Genomic DNA, 22921 nt, shown 5'->3' with positions numbered 1-22921 from the left:
TCTACTGCACTTGCTGAACAATATCCACTTGCTGAATGACTCTCCATTTGCCCTGCTCTAAACTCCTGATGTTTGGTCTCTGCCTCTCATCTTGTCCTATTTCACAACAACCATAACAGGGGAAGACGAAAGTTTGACTTTCATGTTGAAACAGATTTATCACAATCATCTGACCAGTCAACACTATGATTTTTCTGGCCTTTTGTTAAGTCCGACAAGGGTGCGGCCCTGCTAGCAAAGCTGGGAATAAAATTTCTGTAATAACCGACCAGCCCTAAGAAAGCACAAATTTGCTTCTGTGTCTTTGGATCCCAAGCACAGGGATGTATTTTGAGGAACCCTAACATACAGGAACAGAACAAAAATATCATTGGATGAAAAAAATTGGATTGTTTCTTTCAAAAAGAATGTAGTTCTTATGCAATTTATTTTGGTAGAGAGTAGGGTAATAATTAAGTCAGTTAATCTGACTAAAAGCAAGTATTTTGAAATTGTAAGAATGTATACTTACTGTATAACATTCATTTTTATTGTAGAAGCAAGACAAATGCTTTGCAATCCAAAATTGTGTGATTATCTAGTCAGTTTGAAATTACGTTGTGATTAATATATTAATGGTCTGGACTTAAACAAATAAACTGAATATAAGCAATGAAACATAACAACAACTTTGTTTTGAGAATTTATTGTTTTAGAAAAGGTACACTTTTCTTTTCAGATTTTGTATGCCATAGTTTTATCATTGCACTTGAAATGTTCAAAACCATAAAAATACCCGTAAACCTTTTTATTTTTCCTTTCTTTACAAAAATGACCATACAGTTCATTTCACAGTCACAGAGAATACATTTCAGATTGGCCCAACAGCTGCTTAACTTCAACAGATTTATTTATTTATTTTTTATTGTAACAAAATTAAAAAGTTCCCACAAAGCACCTTTACCTTTCATTCATGAGTAATGGTAATAAAAAAACAACAACAAACATAGCATGGCACTGAACATATCTTTAAATGAGCTAGTGTCAATAAATAAAGTCTACAGATTAGCCTTTAAGAAGAATGTCAAATCTCCGTGCCGTGATGGAATGCGGGCATGTTTTCACTGAATATGTGAGTGTGTAAGACGTGTGATAAAAGTTCTAGCTTCCGTCCTTATGGCACTTGAATAGCGGCATGCAGTGTCTGGAAGAGGTGATATTGTTAAGTTGTTTGGTTTTTGTCATGTCTTTTTTATTTCTGTATCATAGCTGCGTCCAGAAAAAAAACACTTCATTGATGTGTGTGTGTGTGTGTGTGTGTGTACTTGTCCTGGTTGTGTTTGGAAATGGTTTCTCACTTTCACATGAGGGCATAGTTTATGTTGGGATTTACAAAGAATTTCTGTTCCTGCCGAATTGTATTTTATCACATAACATTGGGATCTTGTTACATTCGCTTTGCTTAAGCAAGTTATATCTCTTGGTTTTCTGTGTCCAGTTGTATTACAAGGGCATTCTATTTATGATGTTGAAAAAGATGTGGAGGAGGAGCTGAGGGCCCAGTGTGAATAATGAGTAGGAACAGGGAAAAAAGTAGACAACCTTAGTTAGTCATGGCAGCGGTGAAAATGGATTGTGCACTTTTCTCAAAGAGCATGGATTGACTTATAATCTCTCTCATATTTTTCCCCCAGTGTATTTACATTATTTGAATATGTCTGTAGGAAAAATATACCAAATTTGTCCTGAATGTTCTCTACAACTGACTGGTGTCCTGTTCAAGGTTGGTTCCTGCCTTATGAATTGTACTCCTGGGATAGTCTCTGGCTCACCAAGAACAAAACAGGAATAAGAGCGTGTGAAAATGAGTGGAAAGATGGATGACATATTTGGGAAAAAAACAGCTAAAGGCCTGCATGGAGTTGAAGGTAATTATGACAACAAAAGGAACAAAACAAGTCTTTGAGGGACGCCACTTCAGTGTGCTCAGACTCTTATACAGGGCCGATTTTGATTCACTGATCTTTTGAAAACGCATATGTGTGGTTTGTGGGAGAACCCAGAGCATCTTAACCGTGACACATGGACATCGGGCCAATTGGGAACTAAACTGGGCTCTAGGAACACCAAAATCAGAGCCAATGCTGGGGAGGATATGCTGATGGAAATTAATAGTAAACACTGATAGCAGTGTTTAGTTTTGAAATTTCAACAGATGTTTTGAGACCCTTCTTATTCTAGGACTCTGCCTAAGGTAACCATGGCTTTGCTTACCTCTTTATAAAGAGCAAAGTCCATCTATAGTATGTTCTGAAAAGTCTGGCACTGTCACTGTGAGGCAATATCACAACCCATTTTACATTTCTATTCTCAAAATATTATATATTTATATAGGTTTATAGGGTAAATTTTTGTCACGTATAAATAGTAGTAAAGGAATGTGCTAATTAACATGCAACTCTGGTGGCTACCTTATCTCGAAACAACTGTTTTCTGTAGCTGAAAAATCTCAGAACTTATCCACCTTAATAAAAGTATAAGTGTCTGTCTGTGTGTCCATCTGGTTGCTATGTCTATATCATTCCAAAAGATGGTGCATCACAAAACATGTATAGTAATAAGATGCATTGCATTTGTCATTCCAACGGATGGCACATCACAAACATTAACACTGCTTTTACAAATCCCATAAGAAATGGCGTATAACAGAGACATGTGTATTGCATGGTGCACTGTAAACGTCAACACTGAGATCTATGTTGATTACTTAGATTTCGACTAGACTTAGACAAGTAGCACAGTTAGTTTGACATAAATGCATGTAACATAAGTTGCAGGTAAATTATGAGGAAGGGAAGAACTTCCAATCAGCCAGATTATTTTAAAACACAAGATGAAGAACCACAGGTATGCAGATGATAAGCATCTTTATGTCTCTATAGTGTCTGATGACCCTCTTGTCTATCTAATCCTGTGTCTTACTTGTATTTCTGAGTGGATGAGTAGTAATTTTCTCCAACTAAATAAGTAAAAAACAGAAATTTTAGTGATTGGAAAAAATGAATATAGCAAAGGCATTAGAAATAAACTTGATCCCTTAGGGTTAAAAATAAACGCGGAGGTAAAGAATTTAGGGGTAATCATTGACTCTCACCTAAACTATGAATATAGCAAGGGCATTAGAAATAAACTTGATCCCTTAGGGTTAAAAATCAACACGGAGGTAAAGAATTTAGGGGTAATCATGGACTCTCACCTAAACTATAAATCGCATATTAACCAGATTACTAGGACTGCTTTTTTCACTTAAGGAATAAAGCAAAAAAGTAGACCTCTTATAATTTTACAAGACACTAAAAAATTAGTTCACGCTTTTATTTTCAGTCGTGTAGATTACTGTAATGCACTTCTCTGAGGACTACGCAAAAAAGACATCAATTGATTGCAATTAGTGCAGAATGCAGCAACCAGAATCTTAACTAGAAAAAGAAAATTTGAGCACATCTCACCAGTTTTAGCATCGTTGAATGGGTTACCCGTGTCATTCCGAATTGACTTTACAGTACTACTAAAGGTTTATAATGCATAAAATAATCGCACTCTGTCCTATATTTTTGAATGCCTGTCCCTCTACACTCCAATTATAACTTCAGATCTTCAAATGGAGGTCTGCTTAGAATTCCAAGGGCTAAACTTAAAAGAAGTGGTGAGCTGGCCGTCTGCTGTTATGCACCTAAAATCTGGAATAGTTTACTGATAGAAATTCACCAGGCTAATACAGTGGAACATTTTAAAAAAACTGCTAAAAACACATTACTTTAATACAGCTTTTTCGTAGATATGTCTCAGTTGTATTCATGGTAGACTATATGAACATAGAATTATTCTTCAGGATTCTGCAATCCATATTATCTCCACTATTCTCTGCTATCTTTTTCCGGTTCTTCTGTGTTGGTGATCTGTGCCACCACCACCTGACTTCATCAAATACTATCAAGTGTAGCCTAAAAACCATGAGGACTGATTTATCCTATAACACATCTATGTTAGGTAGAATGCCCAGTAGGGGTTGTGCGGTCTTTTGGCATTGGAACCCTTGCAGATTTTGTTTTTCTTCAGCCTAACTGGAGTGTGTTTTTTTTTTTTTGTTTTTTCTATCCTCCTGGCCACTCGAACCTTACCCTTTTTCTTTGTTACATACTGTATAATATTATTGCCTAATCTTGTTTGTTTATGTTTTATATTAACTTCATTTATTTCATTTTGTAAAGCAATGTGAGCTACATTGTGTGTATGAAAATGTGCTATATAAATAAATGTTGTTATTGCTGTTGTCAGAGGTTAACCTTAAAGCTTATTGGATAAAGATGAGCAACACTACAGATGTGTTGTTCCTAGAAAAACAGAAATCCAGTAATATCAGATTAAACTTTTCTGTGCTTCGTGTGCCAACTCGGAGATAATTTAGGAAAAATTGTAAAGCTGTGATGATCTGCATTCAAGCAACATGAGCAAAACACAAAGTATTATCTTTTGTTAAGTGTTTGACTCATGCTGGGTCCTACCTTGCCAACTCAATAGCTGTTTGATTTTGGGAACCCGCGAAAGACGCAGCTACACTAGACGCCCATGGAAAAAGTTACAAAGTAGTGTGGTAGAGAGCAGGACTTTACAGACTTCTAAAAATGCAACTCAATGCTCTTTTTTCTTTTTAAAAAGTGGGACATGACTTTAAAGTGAGCTTTGACAATGACTGACCTATTGTACATATTCTAAAAGAAACCATCACAAGACTCTACTCTGAAATCTTGTGCCCAGAATGGAAATATGATGATGGCCAGCAGAAGTCACTGTCAGTGACATAAAAAAGGAGGAATGGAATTTTCAGGATCTGGAGGCATGTCAGCAATTTGCTTACTGTTTTTATTAATTTTAGAGAAGCTTCTTTTTTTGTCGTCTTTACTTCTCCTGATGTTTCTCCTGATGTCATGCACTGATGCTGTCATGGGACTTTACTCTGGGTATGGTGCAGACATCATGACCATGTGCAAATGTTGTTTTGTGAATATACATGTGGAGTGCACAGCTTCCACATTTTAAAAATTTTTTGCTTAGTTAAGGGAAGACCGTTATAGCCTTTTTGACAAACCTTGCAAACCTAACACGAGTTTCACATTCATTTATTTCAACAGACAAAAAAGATATCTCCCAAGCTTGTTTTATTTTAGGATTAGTTAGAGGCTTCATCCCTATGATATGGAAAAGTGAGCTTTTATTACTCAGTGTGCCTGTCTTCACCTTTTTTGAGATGTGTTAGTACTTGTCGACTTTCTGTTCTTGAATTTTGACTTTTTTTGCTGATGGCTTACTTTATCTTTATCCCTCAAGATATAAAAGAAGTGATATTAAGGCACACCATTCTTTCTGCTTGGCTATACCTTTATTACTTTTTTATGAAAAATGCATTACTTTTCACTTTACACAGGCTTTGATTTCTTGACAACTTTAAGCTCTTCCAGAACCGGCTTAACTGCATGCACCCGAGTTGAAAGTACTTTGTGATGGCAGGACTGTTAATGATTACTAAATGATACCAAAACTTACAATGGAGTTGGCTATGGGCAGATCTCAGCAGCTGCACTGCAGATACAAAGTGGTTCATGCTGCAAAACTGGCATCGCCATTTCTACATAGTAGCATTTACAAGTGAGAGCTGTAGGCATCTGATCTAGTCAGACTTTTTCTGACAGAATGTTTGCAGCGGAGACAGTTCTGCCAAGGAACGGTAGTGCTTAAATGAAATAATGCCTTGTTTGAGGCCTCACCTGGAGTACTGTGTGCAGTTTTAGTCTTCACATTACAAAAAACACATAACATTGCCACAGAAAGTCAAGAGAACAACTAGGTTGATTCCAGGACTGTAGGGGATGAGTTATAAGGAAAGGTTGAAGTAGTTGAACCTTTTAAATTTAAACAAACTTGAGACTAAGAGGTGACATGAGTGAAGAGGTTTAAAATTACTAAGGGAATTAGTCCAGTGGATTGAGACTGTTACTTCAAAATGAGCTCAACAAGAACACAGGAACACAGTTGGAAACTTTTGGGGGGTCATTTTCCCGCAATCTTTACAAAGTTTTTCTTTACACCAAGAAACATAAACACATGGAATAATTTATCAAGTAGTGCGGAAGACAGAAGGACTTTAAGGGACCTCCAAAACGCATCTTAAAGTTATTTTAGAAAAAATGACGTGAACAGGATTGGTAAGCTTTGTTAGGCTGAATGGCCTGTTTACATCAAAACTGTTCAAATTAAAAGTTGTAAAAGGTAGCAATATTCAGATTTCTACACACATTTCAGAATTCCAATTACATCCATCTATCCATTTTCAATAACCAACGTATCACACGTAACAAGTTAAATCTGGAACAAGAAATGACTAAACCAAGTACAGAATTCACCAAGAGTGTGATAACAAAGGGAAAACTGAAGAGCTTTACAGTTAATAAACATACAGGAATAATTTTGATACAAATACATGCAATAAATATTTAATTAATTACATATTAGATTCTTCTGACATTCTATAATTAATATTGAATTTCTGCAAGTCCCTCGCTATTCAAGGCAACAGTCCAATTCAGAGAACATATATTATCACTTGAAAAGACACCAAAGGCAAAGTTATTAAGGTATTGCTTTGGACATCTAAAAATTTACTGTCACACCTGAATAGATTTTCATCTTTTAGAACTGTGCAAACAAAAACTTTGCCAGATGTGCATTTCAGGACAAGTGAAGTAAGGTGACATCGTGGGTGGATGAGAAATCCGTGGGCATTCCAAAGAGAGTTGCTACAGCCTTTGACATTACCAGGGAAATGCGTGTTGCCCTATTAGAACTTTCAGTGGAGTGTGCTTTTATAATGTTTGTGTACTACTTTTCGCAACTCATCTACTTGCCCGACTGAGTGTGCCCAACATCAGTAGGTTTCAATCAAACCCCGTAAAATGCAGGTTTAGCAAAGCCATTTCATACAAATAAAACTGCTATGTTGTTGAAGTAACATCAACTCAATTACCAACAATCAACCAAGCAAATTACCTGTCGCAATTTTTATTAGCACTTAGAGAGGAACACGTTACTTGATGCTAACCAGAAGGTGTCTTGATGGATGTTTTATGGGAAATCGGTATCTTTGTTGTATTCTGAATCTCTCATGACACGGGCTCTCTAAAGCCGATGGTGCTTTACATGACGCCTAGTTGGAGAGGATGTCATACTTCATGACTGTAGCTGCTGATCTCACCACCTTGAGGAAAACAGAATTCATGACTAGTAATTACATGGCATGACAAACCACACAATTCCATAACAGTTGCACATTTCCAAAACTTGTGGCCTGCTGACAGAAAATCATGTATAAAGGTTTTCCAGGTGTGGTGAATTCAGCAACAACCTAGGTCCATCTAAACCCTTTTTCTTTGTCCTGGTAAGACAAATATAAGATATCACACAGACGAGCCCCTATTTCGTTTATGCAGTCCAAAACATTGTAATTTGTGAGTGTTGGGACTGAAGCAACATCCCTTACAGAGGGATGAATTAATGGTTATTGTGGGGGAGTTCATGCATTCAGGGCAGTTCCGCCCCAGTCTAATAGATGGCAGTGCACCACTGGTGTGGGCCCAGTAGTGACACCCGCAGGGATGTATGGGAGTTGAGGGACAATACTGTCAGGGTCCTTGGGTTCCGCCAGGGGATGCTGCGAGGAGAGAGACTCCTTGTTTCAGGAGGCTCTCGTCTGACCCGGAAGGGCCTCCTTCAAGCTAATACCCGGTACTGGAAGTACTCCCGGGTCTGACATAAAAGCGAGCTGTCTAGCCTCCTCCAGGGAGTTGGAGTTGAGAGGAAGGAAGACGAAGCTCACCAGGAGGTGTGGAGGAGAGGAAAGAAAGAGAGAAGAGGTATTGTGATTATTGTAACACATTATGAAGGAACTAGCAATATCATAAATCATTTATTTGAATCCGGGACTGTGTTTGTGTGGTGACGTCTGAGACTGGGGAGGCTGCAGCGGCCCCTACTGGTCACAAGTTGCAGGTGAACTTTCAACTGGCTATCAACTCTTGCACACACACGGCCCTACCCTTATGACTTAAAACAAAAATTAAACTGGTTTGATTTAGTTAGGGCAAGCCACAGACTGGTATGACTGAGACGTCTGGAATGTCAAACCACACAATCAGTGGTCACGGGAGTATGCCACAGTTGCCCCCAACTAGCTAAGATTATGAAAATGAAATCTTTGACTGAAAATCCTTACCTGGTAGAACTTTTGGTAGAACTGTTAGGCTTGTAGCATCAATAGTGTGAGCTGGTAGAGAAACTAGTGTTAGTGGAAATAGAAATGTATGGTCACAAATAAGAAGTGGGACAAGGGAAAGGTATGATTTTTTTTTTTATCATTAATAAGAAGCAGTATAGAATGTTTTCATATCAAATAACCTAAACCTAAACCTGACCATTATCACAACCCTTAACTTAAAAAAATGAAATGAACAAAATATAAACCCTACTGAAAAAAAGCACCAGTTTAAAAATAATATTTAGAAAAAAAAAGAAAAGAAAATATTACCACCACTTCCTTTTCTATTTTTTTTTTTTTGTTTATGCTAACTGGGCATTATACCCCGAGAAATAATTTGGAAAAATGCAAAGAAAAATACCATAAAAATACATCATGCCCAAGTTTATTTTGCCCCATTGAAAGGATTCAAAAATAGTCTGCTTGGACAGGAAGACTGTCTTGGATTGGCTAAATAGGCAGTGCTACTTTAACTGTGAAAAAGAAAAAAAAAACACAACGCTACTATGACAGTGCATAAAATACAACAACTTTTTTATTATTATCTAAAAAGTACTTGGCCTTTGATATGCATCACATTTTGAAACTGTTCCGGTCTTTTATGACAACACAGTATTTCATAAATCTATGGAAGAGGCGCGTGGGATAGCATTCCAAACAAACCAAAAAGAATGCAAGTCTTGCAACTTCATTTCAAGAGTTTATTCAGCTTTTTTATGATTCTGTTCCCCAGCAAACCCCTACAGCCACTGATCAGTGCTAATTTTTATGTACTTTTTATGTATCTGCTTTTTTTTTTTATTTATTTTTATAGGAACATCTGCAGTGCTCTTCTCTATATAGCAACTACAAAATCAGAATAAAAAATGTGACTTTGTGTACTGTAGAACACAGCAAATCAACTAAAGCCCTGGTGCGATTTTTTGCTTCATATATTCTTAACCCACCCCACCCCCCCCCCACCCCCAACACACACAGATGTTTTCACAAAATTCCCACAGTTAAAGACACAGTTGAATAATTATATGTGTATGGTAATAGATGACGGCCTATTCAGTATATTTCTATTGAAGTCTCATACTTCTAGATTAACAAAATCTAGCTACTGTGATTATAAATAAAGCGACATTGAGTTATTTTGGGGTCTACTGCATGCTTATGCTGTGTGTAAATAATGCTGTCGAGAACAGAATCCTTGGCTCTAGTGCACTGACTTAATCGAGATGGCCTACCATCAGTCATCGGCTTGACAAATGACATTCGCTACACAGTAAATGCCCTGCACTGCGTCTCTGTAGGGATTGAATCTCAACATTCCGGCTCCAAGTGCATAAATCAAAAGGTGAGGATGGAATTATATTGGGAAGAGAAAATGGTCCCATTTGTTTATTGTATTACACTGCTACTGTATGTATCTTCATAGAAATCCTGAACAATACTGGAACTAATCTGAAATCCATTACTCGAAAGGTAACCAAAATAAATTGTGCAGTCGTCCAGTTTCAATCTACACAAACCAGTGTTTTAAGTGCACCCCAGTTCTGTTTATGAGAATTTAAATATTTTATTTTGCAACATTATTTTCCTTCTAAACTATAGTATACAAAATAAATAAATTCAATGTTTAATATGTTTCAAATGTACTTGAAAACTACATTTGAAAAAATAGAATGTACCATATTCATTAATCCTAAAATATATTAGGAAACTCGGTGAGCATTAGATTTGTGCATACTGTCCAAATATTGCATGATTGCTTCTACTCTCTATCATTACATTTATTGTACATTGTTCAAAATCTGTACATAACTGGTTTTATAAAAGAAAACTCCTAAAGAACTGCAATAAAGTAAAACTGTCATCAGCTTAGTGCATTGCTTTTAATGTGTACAAATCTGCTGTACAGATAAATTTTAAATATGAAACTATGCATCCATATCTCTGAGCTGCCCTTTCTATTCCACAGCCACATGCAGGCAACAGTCTATCCTGGCAGCATTGTGTGCAAGGTAGGAAACAACCCTGGACATTACAGGGCACAATCACACAGGAGTCAAACCAACTGGTCAAACCTACACCCACCTGACATCCGCGGCATCCGCACAAGACACCATCTGAGTGCAGGATTCAAACCTGGTATCCCCCAGCTGGGGGTTAACAGCACTGACCTCTTCACCACCATGCCACACGCAACTTAAAACAGGAATTGGAATTCTCACACCATCCTCACTTCTTCGCTTTTCTATATATTGCAAAGAATCAATTCGCTCCTCATGTGCTTGAGAGCTTGCGTTTTCCATCATTATTTAAGCACTGTTTCCTAGATGAAGAATGGTTGCTGATTCTGTGAGAGCAGTACAAATACAAGATTAAGAGAAAGGCTCAAAATGCACCTTGCGGTGAGATCCTGTGGCACACAGTGTGCTCATGCCACTTCTACTTATAGCCCATCAAGTCACTGGGTACCTTAATAATGGATTTTTCAATATGCAGGGTATATACAGGAGCAGTATGGCTATTTTTGGTTTAAAACAACATGTCACAGCAACAGAACAACACTGTTTAAATACATAATAAAATACCTTGCACTTTACATTTGATTGTAAAAGGATTTTTCCATAATATACATATGAGATTTCTCTTTATACATTATACAGAATTTCACTGAAGTTCAGTTCAAGCATTAAGAGTTTAAATAAATCGCTCTGAACGAAGTTAAAAATTAAAAAAAGGATAACATTGGACTGGTAGATCAGAGAGAATGACGGCTATTGACGACGTCTACAATACAAAAATACTCCACTGACCGCAGAGTGCAGCATCCACAAAACTCACCAATCTGATTTAATTAAACTGCTCCACCAGTCGTCCTGAGCATGTGAGCTGATGAAAAAATTGGAAAATTAAATTACACAATGAGAACTACTGTGTACAAAGTGCTGCCTTGTCGTTCCCAACAAAGGTAATCTTCCACATTGTTCCACTGTCGCTGTACCTGCCACATTTGAGCTTCTGATTTTCTTTTTTCTTTTTTTTTTAAGTCTGTATAAGCTTCTTCATTTGTAACAGAGCCACAGTGGTTGATCCAACACATCTTTTTAATGGAATTCAGCAAAACCCACTCGTACAAATGGGAAGTGTGTTTTACAACAATTAAATGTCATCACTTTGATCCTAAAGGAGATGGGTTTTCAGAATAATGTTCTGGGATAAGAAAAGGGTTGGAGAAACGGGGTTCATGCTCCCTTCGGTTACCGTAATAATCTAGGGTTGTATGTTTCCATATTTTAAAGGAATTATATACACTGAAATATCATCCCCTGAACCAAGCCTGTCATTGGAGATCCTCCAGCCTCTGTCTTTCAGGACTCCTCGGGCTCTCATCACAAGATCTTGAGCAGCTAGAGTGTATCTGTCAAAAGAGCATCATATGGCATGAGCAGCAGACCACAAATCTAATAAATGGCATGCACACATCAGGAAATTAGTGGACAAATAGAATTTAAAAATGTAAATAGACCTGATTGCATGCATCAAAACGAAAGCCTTTTGCCCATGTGTAATCATTTCAGAATCTTGGCAAATCGATATTTACTTTTAAAACCCCAGTATTTGCATTTACTTCAACAGGGTCCAGCAGCTATTCAGGCTTCTTCTGTAGCAGTAAAGCTGTACTGTATTGTAATATTTAAGCTATAAATATATATAACATCACAAATATTCACACTAAAGTTCATTTGTTGTAGATTTACCCAGATATACATTTGGTCCAGTAATAATTTTATGTGTCTGTAAATCCCTCTTATTTAGTGTCATCCTAAATTAATCCATTGGTTTTTCCCATGAGTACTTCCTCTTTATGCCCCTTTTTAGTATGTTGCAGCCATTTTGTTTATAACAATGGTGCCTGTTACTATCCACGTAGCCGCCAGCATTGCAATATACGACATTTTCACCCTGTTGTGCAGTGCAGTAAGTAAGGTATCCAATCTTTGGATAAATTCTAAATTTTGACAACTGTATTCTCGATATTTATTGGAGTGGATTTTTTATTTTTACCTGTATTTTAATCCTCTTTTTACTATTTCTTTTGATTACTGATTTTTTAGAATTTCTTCTTTGTTTTGATTCTAGATCAATCTGACTGATTATTGATGGAAATTTCGTTACTGAATCAATTCATTTGAACTACCCGCTTAGGTGAATCAATTCTTTTGATTCAGTTTTATGGATATCTTATACTGTAGTTTCAGGATTGGGTTCTCCCTCTGATTGCCTCACAAATATTTGGAATTCAATACAGATTTTATAAATATATATATATAAATTATATATGTGTGTAGGCATCATCATGCATGTCAGAGGAACACCTTCCCAGCTCATCACAGGTACGCAATACCTCGCTGGGACAAGAGGTGGCACTGTCGGCAACAGTTTTTTCTCTATTCTGTAGCAATGAGAAGACAAACCTTGATGGCAATTAACCCTGCCACTTCTGGCCAAAGGGATATAAAAATGCGACGCCTCCAGATGTCGGCGTCTCATTTGGACCACGGACTTGGTAAAGGACTGAGTTCCCGGTGACTGACCTGCCCTCAAGAGCCGCCGACCTTAAGAAGCCAAGAAGATTGCATTATTCTTATCTTATCTTATCTTATTTTGATTGATGAGTGTTTGTAATTCAGGTGGTGACTCAGCTGGCACCCCAACACTTTTTCGGACTCCCCTTGTATTCATTCATCTGTCCACGGCATATAGAATTAATGATATATTTACCATTATAATCAAACTTAAAATAAGATGTTATGTTACAGAATCACAAGTGAATGAGAATTGTGCAATTAGTAATGATTCATGCACAAATCAAATGAACAAGAATCATTAGACTGATTCTTGTGTTCGCACTGGTTCAGCAATCAAATTAACAAGAGTTGCTAGACTGATTCTCGGATAGTGACTTGTTCACAAATCAAATAAGTTGAGACTCATGAGTTAGTAGGTTCTTGTGCATGCACTTTACACATCCACCAGTGGACAATGATAATGAAACGAAGACAATGTCATGCACGACCCGTACACGTGTCCTATTGCGTTCCATTGAACTGATTCATTTTTTTGCTGACGATTCCATTTATATGAATCATTGAAAAGAGTTGTCCAAACTGTTCACAAATTGCTAATCACTACCGGTCCAATTACTAAGCCACTGGTTGCTTCTTAAAACTCAGTTTCATCTGTTGTTATTTTTTCCTCTAAACCCCTACATTTTTCTTGCTAAAGCACTTCTAAAAAAGCAATTACATACTATATAAAAGAAAGCAATAGAAAACAAATTCATTTATCATTTGTAAAGGTTACTTGCTTGCAAAATTGTTAGAAATTGATAGAAAATGAAATTCTAACAGCACCATCATTACCTGAATTGATCATCAGGGTCACAGTTTGCAAGGAAATTGGTAACAGCTTCTGTTACTTCTTCATTAGATAAGACATCCCACAGTCCATCTGTAGCTAACACGAGCACGTCATCTGGTCCATGCTCAAACTCAGTCAGATTATATGTCCTCACCTGTTCAGAAAAATAAGGCCAGTTCACAAATGGTGTACATCCAAACTCCTAAGAAGCAAGAATAAAACCAATTCAGTCCCCCATTTCAGACCATGTTAATTCTATGCTGGGGTACAGTTACTTGAGTCTAACTTGAGGACAAGAAGAATAGATAGATAGATAGATAGATAGATAGATAGATAGATAGATAGATAGATAGATAGATAGATAGATAGATAGATAGATAGATAGATAGATAGATAGATAGATACTTTATGGTAGGAACCTACACTGACAAAGGCAGCTACATTTTATTAAAGACTGCACAGCTAGGTAGGCCATGTTTATATATAAATCTGATCATTTTCAGAAATGTTTCACGTTTTAAATCAATCTGAAGTAAAAAATGTAAACATTTCTACTCAATTTTCATGACAACATAAATAATTAGCAGAAATAATGTATAACTTATATCTTCATGTTCAGGTAATTAGAAAAATAACACTCATGCACTTAACTTTCTGAAAAATTTAAATTCTCGCAGCAGACCAATAGCTGCTGTACTACAATTTTTCTTACTGTGAATATGGGTATGGACATGTCGTAAGGACCTTTTTAAGGTTAGGTAGCTATTTCAAATAAGGAAGACAGACATTTTAATGTAAAGTATATTTACTGATCACGGCACTGGAGAGTGATGACTATTTCATGTTGATTCGCACAGGCAAATACGAATTTCACTGAGCTTTGTCTATAAATGTGCCAATATTGACTATATAAACCTAGAAACTTGGAAAACATTTGTTTTATTTATGTTTCTTACTAACCAAATAAACCAATATAGAATACAAGACATAATGGCTAAAAGGTAAGACACTCACAGCCCTCAGCATTCCCCAAGATTCTGCCTATGTATATTAAAAAACATGACAAACATAAACTCCAACATCAACTCTTTAATGCCCTTCAGGCCAAAATCACAATGCCTACTATTGCCTTTTAAATGCTATTGGTTTGTATGGTGGTATCCAGATATATTGGTAAAGAAAGAACATTTAGGAAATGAAAATGCTGTTCACATTCTATATAAAAATATAGCAATGTGAAATTGTATTTGTACTATCTGATTCCACTGGACAACAAATCTTTTCAAAAGTTTAGCTTTTATTCACCATAGTTTAGCATGTTTATAGAAATACTATACCCAAAAATATTTTTTTATGTTACTTACCCCATGTAGTTTGTAGGGATGGAGAAGAAAAAAAATTCATGGAGAAATGATGGAACAATATTCAAACTGAATAGGACCAAATGGTGATCGTGATCAACTCTAAACAAAGGCAAACGATGTGAAAAACATCCATGGAAAAAAAGTTAAAAAAATTCTCACATAACGTTTGTCACTTGTATTATCAGAATGTGGAAAATATATGTATTTTTTGCTAAAATACTATTAATACTTACAAGTATAAGTACAAGTAATTATTAATAGTATTTTAGCAAAAATCCATGTATTATGCATGTTCATTTATGAAAACATAAAAAATCTTTCTTGGCCACCACTACAAACTTCAAGGAGTAAGTAACATAAATGTTTTTGTGTGGAGTATTCTTTTAACTGCTTAACGACTTAGTGACTTATTGCATTTGTTCAACTGAGGTACAAATATGTTGCGACTGATTTTCGTTTGTACTCTGCATCTGATGCTTCTCATTTCAGTGTCCAGCAATAGTCGTCCAGCATTGATGACTTCCACTTGCCCTGATACCACATTTTCATCGTTACAATGACCTGGTAAAATCTTTCACCATGTTTTTCAAAGACTATGCCAACATTATCAAGGAAGAAGTCCAAGTGTGAATATAGAAAATAAGTCTTTAGCGACACATTCCATTTCATAGTTTTGTATGCATGAAGCGTGTTGTCAACCTGCTGGATGTAGGTTGCCGTTCTGTAGTTGCAAAGAACATTCTCAACCACATCCTCAAATGTCTCCCATGTGATTTCCTCCGATCCCTCTAGCAGATCTTGTCATTGATGAGGTGTCTGAATTGTGGACCAACAAAAATGCCTTTATTAATCTTGGCATTAGTTATTAATTGAAAAATCTGTCTCAAATATCAAATTCCTTCACTTTTAATGTTTATCACTTTCACAAAATTTTTCATTAGTCCAAGTTTTAAATTAAGAGGAGGCAAATCTGTCTTTATTGGCTTGAAAAGTGTCTTTTGTTGGACCCATCTTTATGCCCAGGAACCAAATGCTTCTGGAGTGGCCAGTTCTTTTTAATGTAAGGAGACTCTTTAGCATGGCTGTCCCTCCACAAACGAAACAGCAGCATTTGGTACATCCGAGCTGCATTCCTATTTGCAGAGCCCCTGCTTTCAGATCTTCACAGCTGCATTTCTTGTTCGTTATATATATATATATATATATATATATATACTCTGTGTATGTATATATATATATATATATATATATATATATATAATATATTTATATATATATATTTATATATATACATATATATATATATATATATATATATAATATATATATATATATATATATATACTTAGAGTGGAAATCATAAAAATAGAAAACTGCAATAAAGTGATAGGTGAAGATTTAGAGGTGAATTTTGTGACCAGCAGGCCAAAATCCATAAGATACACCCAATGTGTTAAGGAAGCAAAATGTTGTTCAGTGTTCTATGAAGGTTCTAAGTTCTTCAACCATATTCTAACAATAGATAAAAGGGAGACTATTTGATAATTATTATATTTATGTATGAAATAACTACTGTACATAACATCTAACTCTCTAAGTACAAAGCTGTTTTCTGCTTGTACTCAATAACTGTGAATGGCCAGGTGTTACCAAGAATGGCTGTCTCACCTCTCACAATGTTATAGAAAATCTTCAGCTCAGCTTTTCTTGTAAAACTGCTTGAGCTCAGCATCATTTTTGGATATTTAGACATGAGCTGTTTGTTTCCAGTTTTACCACAAACCACTAATGTCTATGTCTGAATTTTGATTAGGTCAGACCATATCTACAAATTTAATTTTCTTCACCTATTCCGATGTACACTAAACTTGCTTGACTGCGGGGAATCAGTGATTAAGAAATGCATCTCTCCTATTAACTTTCCTTAGAACACCTTTGCTGTTGCTGCTGATTAATTCACTGGCCCCTGTTAATATCAAGATGAGAGGGAATTGAGGAGAAAAGACCATGTCTCTTGGCTTGTTACCATGTCAGTGGCATGTTACTCTGAGCTCAAGAGTTAAATATACTGGTTCTAATTAAAAATAATTATAAAAATAGCAACTAAAAACATTTCAGTCAGTTTTAGGTAGAAAAATGGAATAGTTCTCTGAATTCTCTCATTAGTTTTTATAACATGCAAAGGAAGAAAATAAATGTATAAGAAGAAGATAATATAGAATCAGTGCAACTGTCATCAAGGATCATGACAAGTGGGAAGAGACCAGGCTTCCTTAGATCAGTATCTAGAATTGTGAAATGAATATGCTAGATAGAGGTGACAGAAAGGCTCACAGTACAGTAGAAGAGAAGGAAAACTGGTGTCCAAATTAATTTTTGAATAAAATGAGTCAACTGGATGCAGTAACTCAGCTCATCTTGGACACAGCAGAAAAAAAGGAGCATGCTGTTCAAGGGAATTGCCTGGCCTATGGACCTTTTAGGCTTGTCTTGGTAATTATTGTTGCAGCGATACCTAGAGGTACCAGAAGGTAATATGATATAGAAACTATTGTCCATTCATAACCCTGGTCACATGATATGTGTAGTCACTTAAGCCCAAAAACTTGCATATTGTAAAGGAGCCACTCCCAACTGTCAAGTGAACTTGCATGTGGGAGGTGAGCAGAACAAAGGCTTACTGGCAGAAAGGAGGAGAAGCAAGATTATGAAACTGAGAGGGAGATTTTCTGTATTGTCAGGATTGGTATGTAATCTGGTTAGAAAGGATAAATCCTATTAGTAATGCCCAAGAGGAATAGTCACATTTTTTGGCTTTCTATTTAACTCAACTTGCTACCATGCAAATGTCCACATATTGCTCTCCCATACCACTTCATATCCAGTAAAGAAGAGTGGGGTACAAGCAAAACAGTTATTTAATAATAAAACAAAATCAGAGATATCACGGAATGCATCATATCTGCCTGTCTTCTAGGTACTTTGGTGTCCAACTGTTTAGATGTGTTCAGGTGTGCACTCTGTATGGCACTCTCGCATCACTCCCACTCATTACTACATGAGATCCACTCGTTCCCTTAGTAACCCTTAGTGTGATGAAATAGCTATAGAAATGGGTGCGGAGATGCAAACTAATAATAGAAATTATTAGGGGAGTTGAAAAAACAACAAAACAGGCCATGCTGTGAGCACCTATTTGTATAGAAGCTTTCATGTGCTACTCATGATTCACAAACAGCAATGAATAATCTTCTACAAGCAGTGCCATTTTTGTGGGATTTTATATGTGTCAATAATAAAACATACTCTAACATCAATTACATCATTTGTCAGCTACGTGCACTGCCATTTTTGTTCAGACTATAACAGCCCACATTTATGAGTCACTGACAGCTGAATTAAGAACAACATTTCTGTATGGAAATATGATTGAGCTGCCTGTTCTATCTATCTATCTATCTATCTATCTATCTATCTATCTATCTATCTATCTATCTATCTATCTATCGCTGCAACACCATAACATATTTCACATTAGAAATAAAAGTAACATTTCCTGTGTCAAAACTGATGTAGTTTTCAGTAATATAAACCTGTGTATGGTTGAAGAAATCTGACTGCAAGATCTATGGGAGGTTAACATTTGGTCCCAAGCTCTTGTGATCCAAGATTGACTGAAACATTGAGCCAAGGTGTGGGCTATGAAGAGAGGGAGGAATACTGTGTCCACAAAAGATACACAAGGAATCAGTGTAGCACTGACCTTATCATGCATCCCACAATAACAAACCAATTATTCAAGGACAGATGCTCACTGAAGGGATTATTAAAACATCAAACACCACTTAGGCGTCTCTGCTAGTGCTCCTACCCTAAAGCCAATAGCACCAATAGGTTTTGTGTCCATTCTAATCCACTTCAAACCTGTCTCAGTGTTTAGTCTGTGCCATCACTAAATAAGACACTGAAGTCATTGGCATACATGGTATTAAACTCACTAGGATGTGCATAGGAAGAAAGACAGAGTGCATAAAACTGCTGTCTTAACACTACAATCCCTGAAGCCTAAGAGGCTGCTCTTGTGAAAAGAATGGAGATAAATGCCATCAACTGAAAGAGGTAGAGGCAGTTTCATTGTGCCACGTGAATGTCATTGTCAGAATAAAACTGAATAATAAAAAAACAAGTGCTAACTTTTACAAGTAGCCAAAATTTACACCGGATGTTACAGACTCAAATCAAATGTATGTTTTTATTATATTATAGTAATAATAATAATAATAATAATAGCCGCTCACTACTCAAAATGCAGAGTGCCCAGTCTTTAACCCGGGACCTTTGAGTTATAAGGCAGCAGTTCTTACCTCTGTACCATCCAGGTATACGTATTAGCTTTCTGTCGATTGACATTTGAGTTTGGGTTTGTAACTCATTGACAGCAACATGTAAATCAAATGCTTTTTTTTTCTTTGGTTATATTCTTTAGTAAAAGCGCGCATGTTTATTTGATATTTGGACTAAAGTCTTCACACATTATACACTTCACGTCATTATTAGTATAACATGGAAAAGGTTTCTGTTTTAGGTATGTGTTCAGCATTTCTTGTCTCACATTTCCTTTCATCCTACACTTACCCAGATCTTTGTAGACACAGAACACACATGAAATGCATGTATTCCAAATAAGGATATACTGTATAATTTACCCTGTACAACTCCAGGAACGTCACATGCAGATAAGGAGCCTTGGCTTGAGCTGGGAGACCTTTTTGCCCGAGTTAAGCTCTGTCAAGGCTGGGGGGATTCGACAGCAGGCTGCTTGCGCTGATCGACACATTTACAAAACAAAAGACGCTGATGGAGAGGTGCGAAGGGGTTTACGGTGGGCCAGGATTACAAGATTTTTCGTAGGCTTCTAGTATTAACACCAGATAGATTGTTCCAGTATAAGGTAATACCCTTTCAGGTAAAAAATACTAGGGCTACATTTTAGGGTCTTAAGAGATTTGAAGCAGAAAGTGCTGCTTTTTTTTGCACATTGATGACATAATTGTCTTTTCCAAATCTATTTTTTAGTATCTTCTAGGAGGAGGAGGAGGTTGAGAGAATGTGCTGATTACGGGGGCGTTGCTGCACCCACCACATTTGGCAAACCACCCAGATTGAGATCCGAGGATAGTCATGCAACGGGTGACACCTCATCACCACACCAAACAGTGCGAGGTTTTTTTTTGGTGTATGGTGGCTGGAATGCCAATCCTGCCACCAACCCCCAAGTTTTCCCTGTAATGTTGAGTACCTGAATGCAGATTAACTTCATACCCAGGATGAATATCTTAAAAAATAAACCAGGGAACAACATCTTTTAGACTTGTTGTTATTATACAGCCCTGCAGTTGTCCCCTGGTTTATGGTTTTTTTCATTTTTATTGTTGTTTTGTAATTATTTTGGTGTTTTTGTTTGTTTATAATTTGTCCTAACATTGTCTTATGCAAACAATGTTTATAATTGTTATGTATTGTTTATATGCTTCAAGGCTACATTTCTTGTGTTCTGTGAATGGAACCTCCAAGAGGCGGGGCCACTATGATGTCACTTCTGAGGGACTGCCCTCTGCCTTTATATAAGGAGTTTAGTCCCTCATAGGTTCATTAATTCAGGTTTGTGGAGTCAAGAGCAGTTATGCATGTATCATTTTGATTTTGGAGTTTGTGTTTTCTGGATTTTGTGTTTAGTTTTACAGACTGACTTCTTAGCCTTTGTTTCCATTAGCCCCTTTTTGTTTTGTTTTTTATCTTTTTTTGCAACTTTTGGAATTTTAAAAAATATTTAAACTATAGGGGACTTGGGCAGCTCGGTGGCGCAGTGGGTAGCACTGCTGCCTCGCAGTTGGGAGACCTGGAGACCCAGGTTCGCTTCCCGGGTCCTCCCTGCGTGGAGTTTGCATGTTCTCCCCGTGTCTGCGTGGGTTTCCTCTGGGTACTCCGGTTTCCTCCCACAATCCAAAGACATGCAGGTTAGGTGGACTGGCGATTCTAAATTGGCCCTAGTGTGTGCTTGGTGTGTGGGTGTGTTTGTGTGTGTCCTGCGGTGGGTTGGCACCCTGTCCGGGATTGGTTCCTGCCTTGTGCCCTGTGTTGGCTGGGATTGGCACCAGCAGACCCCCGTGACCCTGTGTTCGGATTCAGCGAGTTGGAAAATGGATGGATGGATAGAGGACTTTGTTTTGTTTTTGTCCTGCAAGGCAGATGATTTACAGTAATCTTCTCCCTTCAAGAGCATTTTCGTGTATTTTTAACTTCTTTTTTTTCAGGATCAATTGAAAGATGGCATCGTCCAATTCCAGATAAGCAAAATATAAAACAAGTGTCGTAAATGTGTACAATTTTCAGTGGGCAATTTAGTTTGGGTTGGGGCTGACCATCTGTCCATAGATTCAGAAAACTCTGCACAAAATAAGTGCTCAAATGTAAGTAATCAGAAGTTGCACAGAAGAGATTAGGGTCTGTTATCTACAAAATGAAATATGGTTCTGGTGCTGATATAAATAAAATGTATTGTGATTATTATTGTTATGAAACTTTTTATACTACTAATGGACATTAATCTTATGTGTAAATGAATCAAGAAGGATGTCTGTTAGGAGAATAGATGACCTAGAAAGCTGTGTCCAATGGAGGCCTCAGTAGCTGATCTGCCATACTGGAAATTCAAATAGTGGTGAAGGTAAAAGGGCTGAGTGTAGTGTGTGTGGAGAGACTGACTCAGACTCTGAGCCACTGACAACAGTGATTCAATAGTGCCATCATAACCAAAAAGGAAAGTGTACATGCAGGAATGTAAGTTCTTTCCTGGTAAGGCATAAACCTGGTGGAACACCAAGCTGCAGCAGCACTCTCCTATCTGGAATAGTCGTGTAGAGTATTTTGGAATCCTGTCTTAATTTCACCATTTCTTGGGTCAGAGGAACTGGTGAAGCATAACATTTTTTGAGCCATCGCTTATCAACTAATGCAAGCATGACTGTATCAAGACTGCTAATTTCATGTCATGCATGTGTCATGTATGGGATAAAGTTTTGGTGTGTAATTGTTTGAAACTGCCATTGTTTTGTTATATGTATATACAGTATAAAAATATCGTCATTTTATTTTGGCTGAGTTGGTTATTTTAAAGAGAATCAAATTATACCAGCAAGAATCTGGGTGAGAACTACGGAGTAATACTACATTAAGGCAACCAAAATAGGCTTAAAATTAGTAGTGCCAGACTCTAGGAAGCTGGAGATTGGATCATCACAGGTTTGTCAAAAGCTTGAAGGGGATAATCTTGTTAAAGGTAGACCTGTAGTCTATTAAGAGGATTGAGACATACAGTACAGTGCATACTTGTTAATTCTAGATACTGAAGAGTATCACGAAGAACCAGGGGCACCTTGGCCCTCCACTGTGCTATTTGTGCTGAAGGCAAACTGCTAAGGAGTCAAACATTCACTAGACAGTGTTGTTCAATACTTTTATTATGAAATATGTCAAGGTGACTGATCTGTAATCACGAAGGCTACACTCAGTGAATCTCTTTAAAACATGCATTATGAAGGCAATTTTATAGCCTGAAGCATGAAATTCTTGGTGTAGTAAGACCAGCTTTGTTATATGGGTTGGCACTGACCAGAAAGCTGGAGACAGAGCTGGAGGTAGCAGAGTTAAAGATGCTAAGATTTGCACTGGGTGTGACAAGGATGGATAGGGTTAGAAATAAGGACATTAGAGGGTCAGCTCAGGTTGGATGGTT

At 36.9% G+C, this 22921-nt stretch overlaps 1 protein-coding gene across 1 annotated transcript in view; it reads right to left on the bottom strand.

Annotated features, from left to right (window-relative positions):
* Positions 1–669: 669 nt before the first annotated feature.
* The window catches only part of LOC114655082 (protein phosphatase, Mg2+/Mn2+ dependent, 1H), a 302991-nt gene continuing 280739 nt past the window's right edge, over positions 670–22921 (bottom strand). Inside the window, 3 exon segments of the mRNA XM_051920275.1 lie at positions 670–9284; positions 9318–11759; positions 13765–13916. Coding sequence (XP_051776235.1) covers positions 11612–11759; positions 13765–13916 — 300 coding nt within the window. The 3' untranslated portion in view covers positions 670–9284; positions 9318–11611.

The sequence above is a fragment of the Erpetoichthys calabaricus genome, chromosome 1 (genome assembly GCF_900747795.2).
Source record: "Erpetoichthys calabaricus chromosome 1, fErpCal1.3, whole genome shotgun sequence".
Lineage (NCBI taxonomy): Eukaryota > Metazoa > Chordata > Cladistia > Polypteriformes > Polypteridae > Erpetoichthys > Erpetoichthys calabaricus.
Note: the sequence above shows the minus strand (reverse complement) of the source record. Positions and strands in the feature narration are given on the sequence as shown.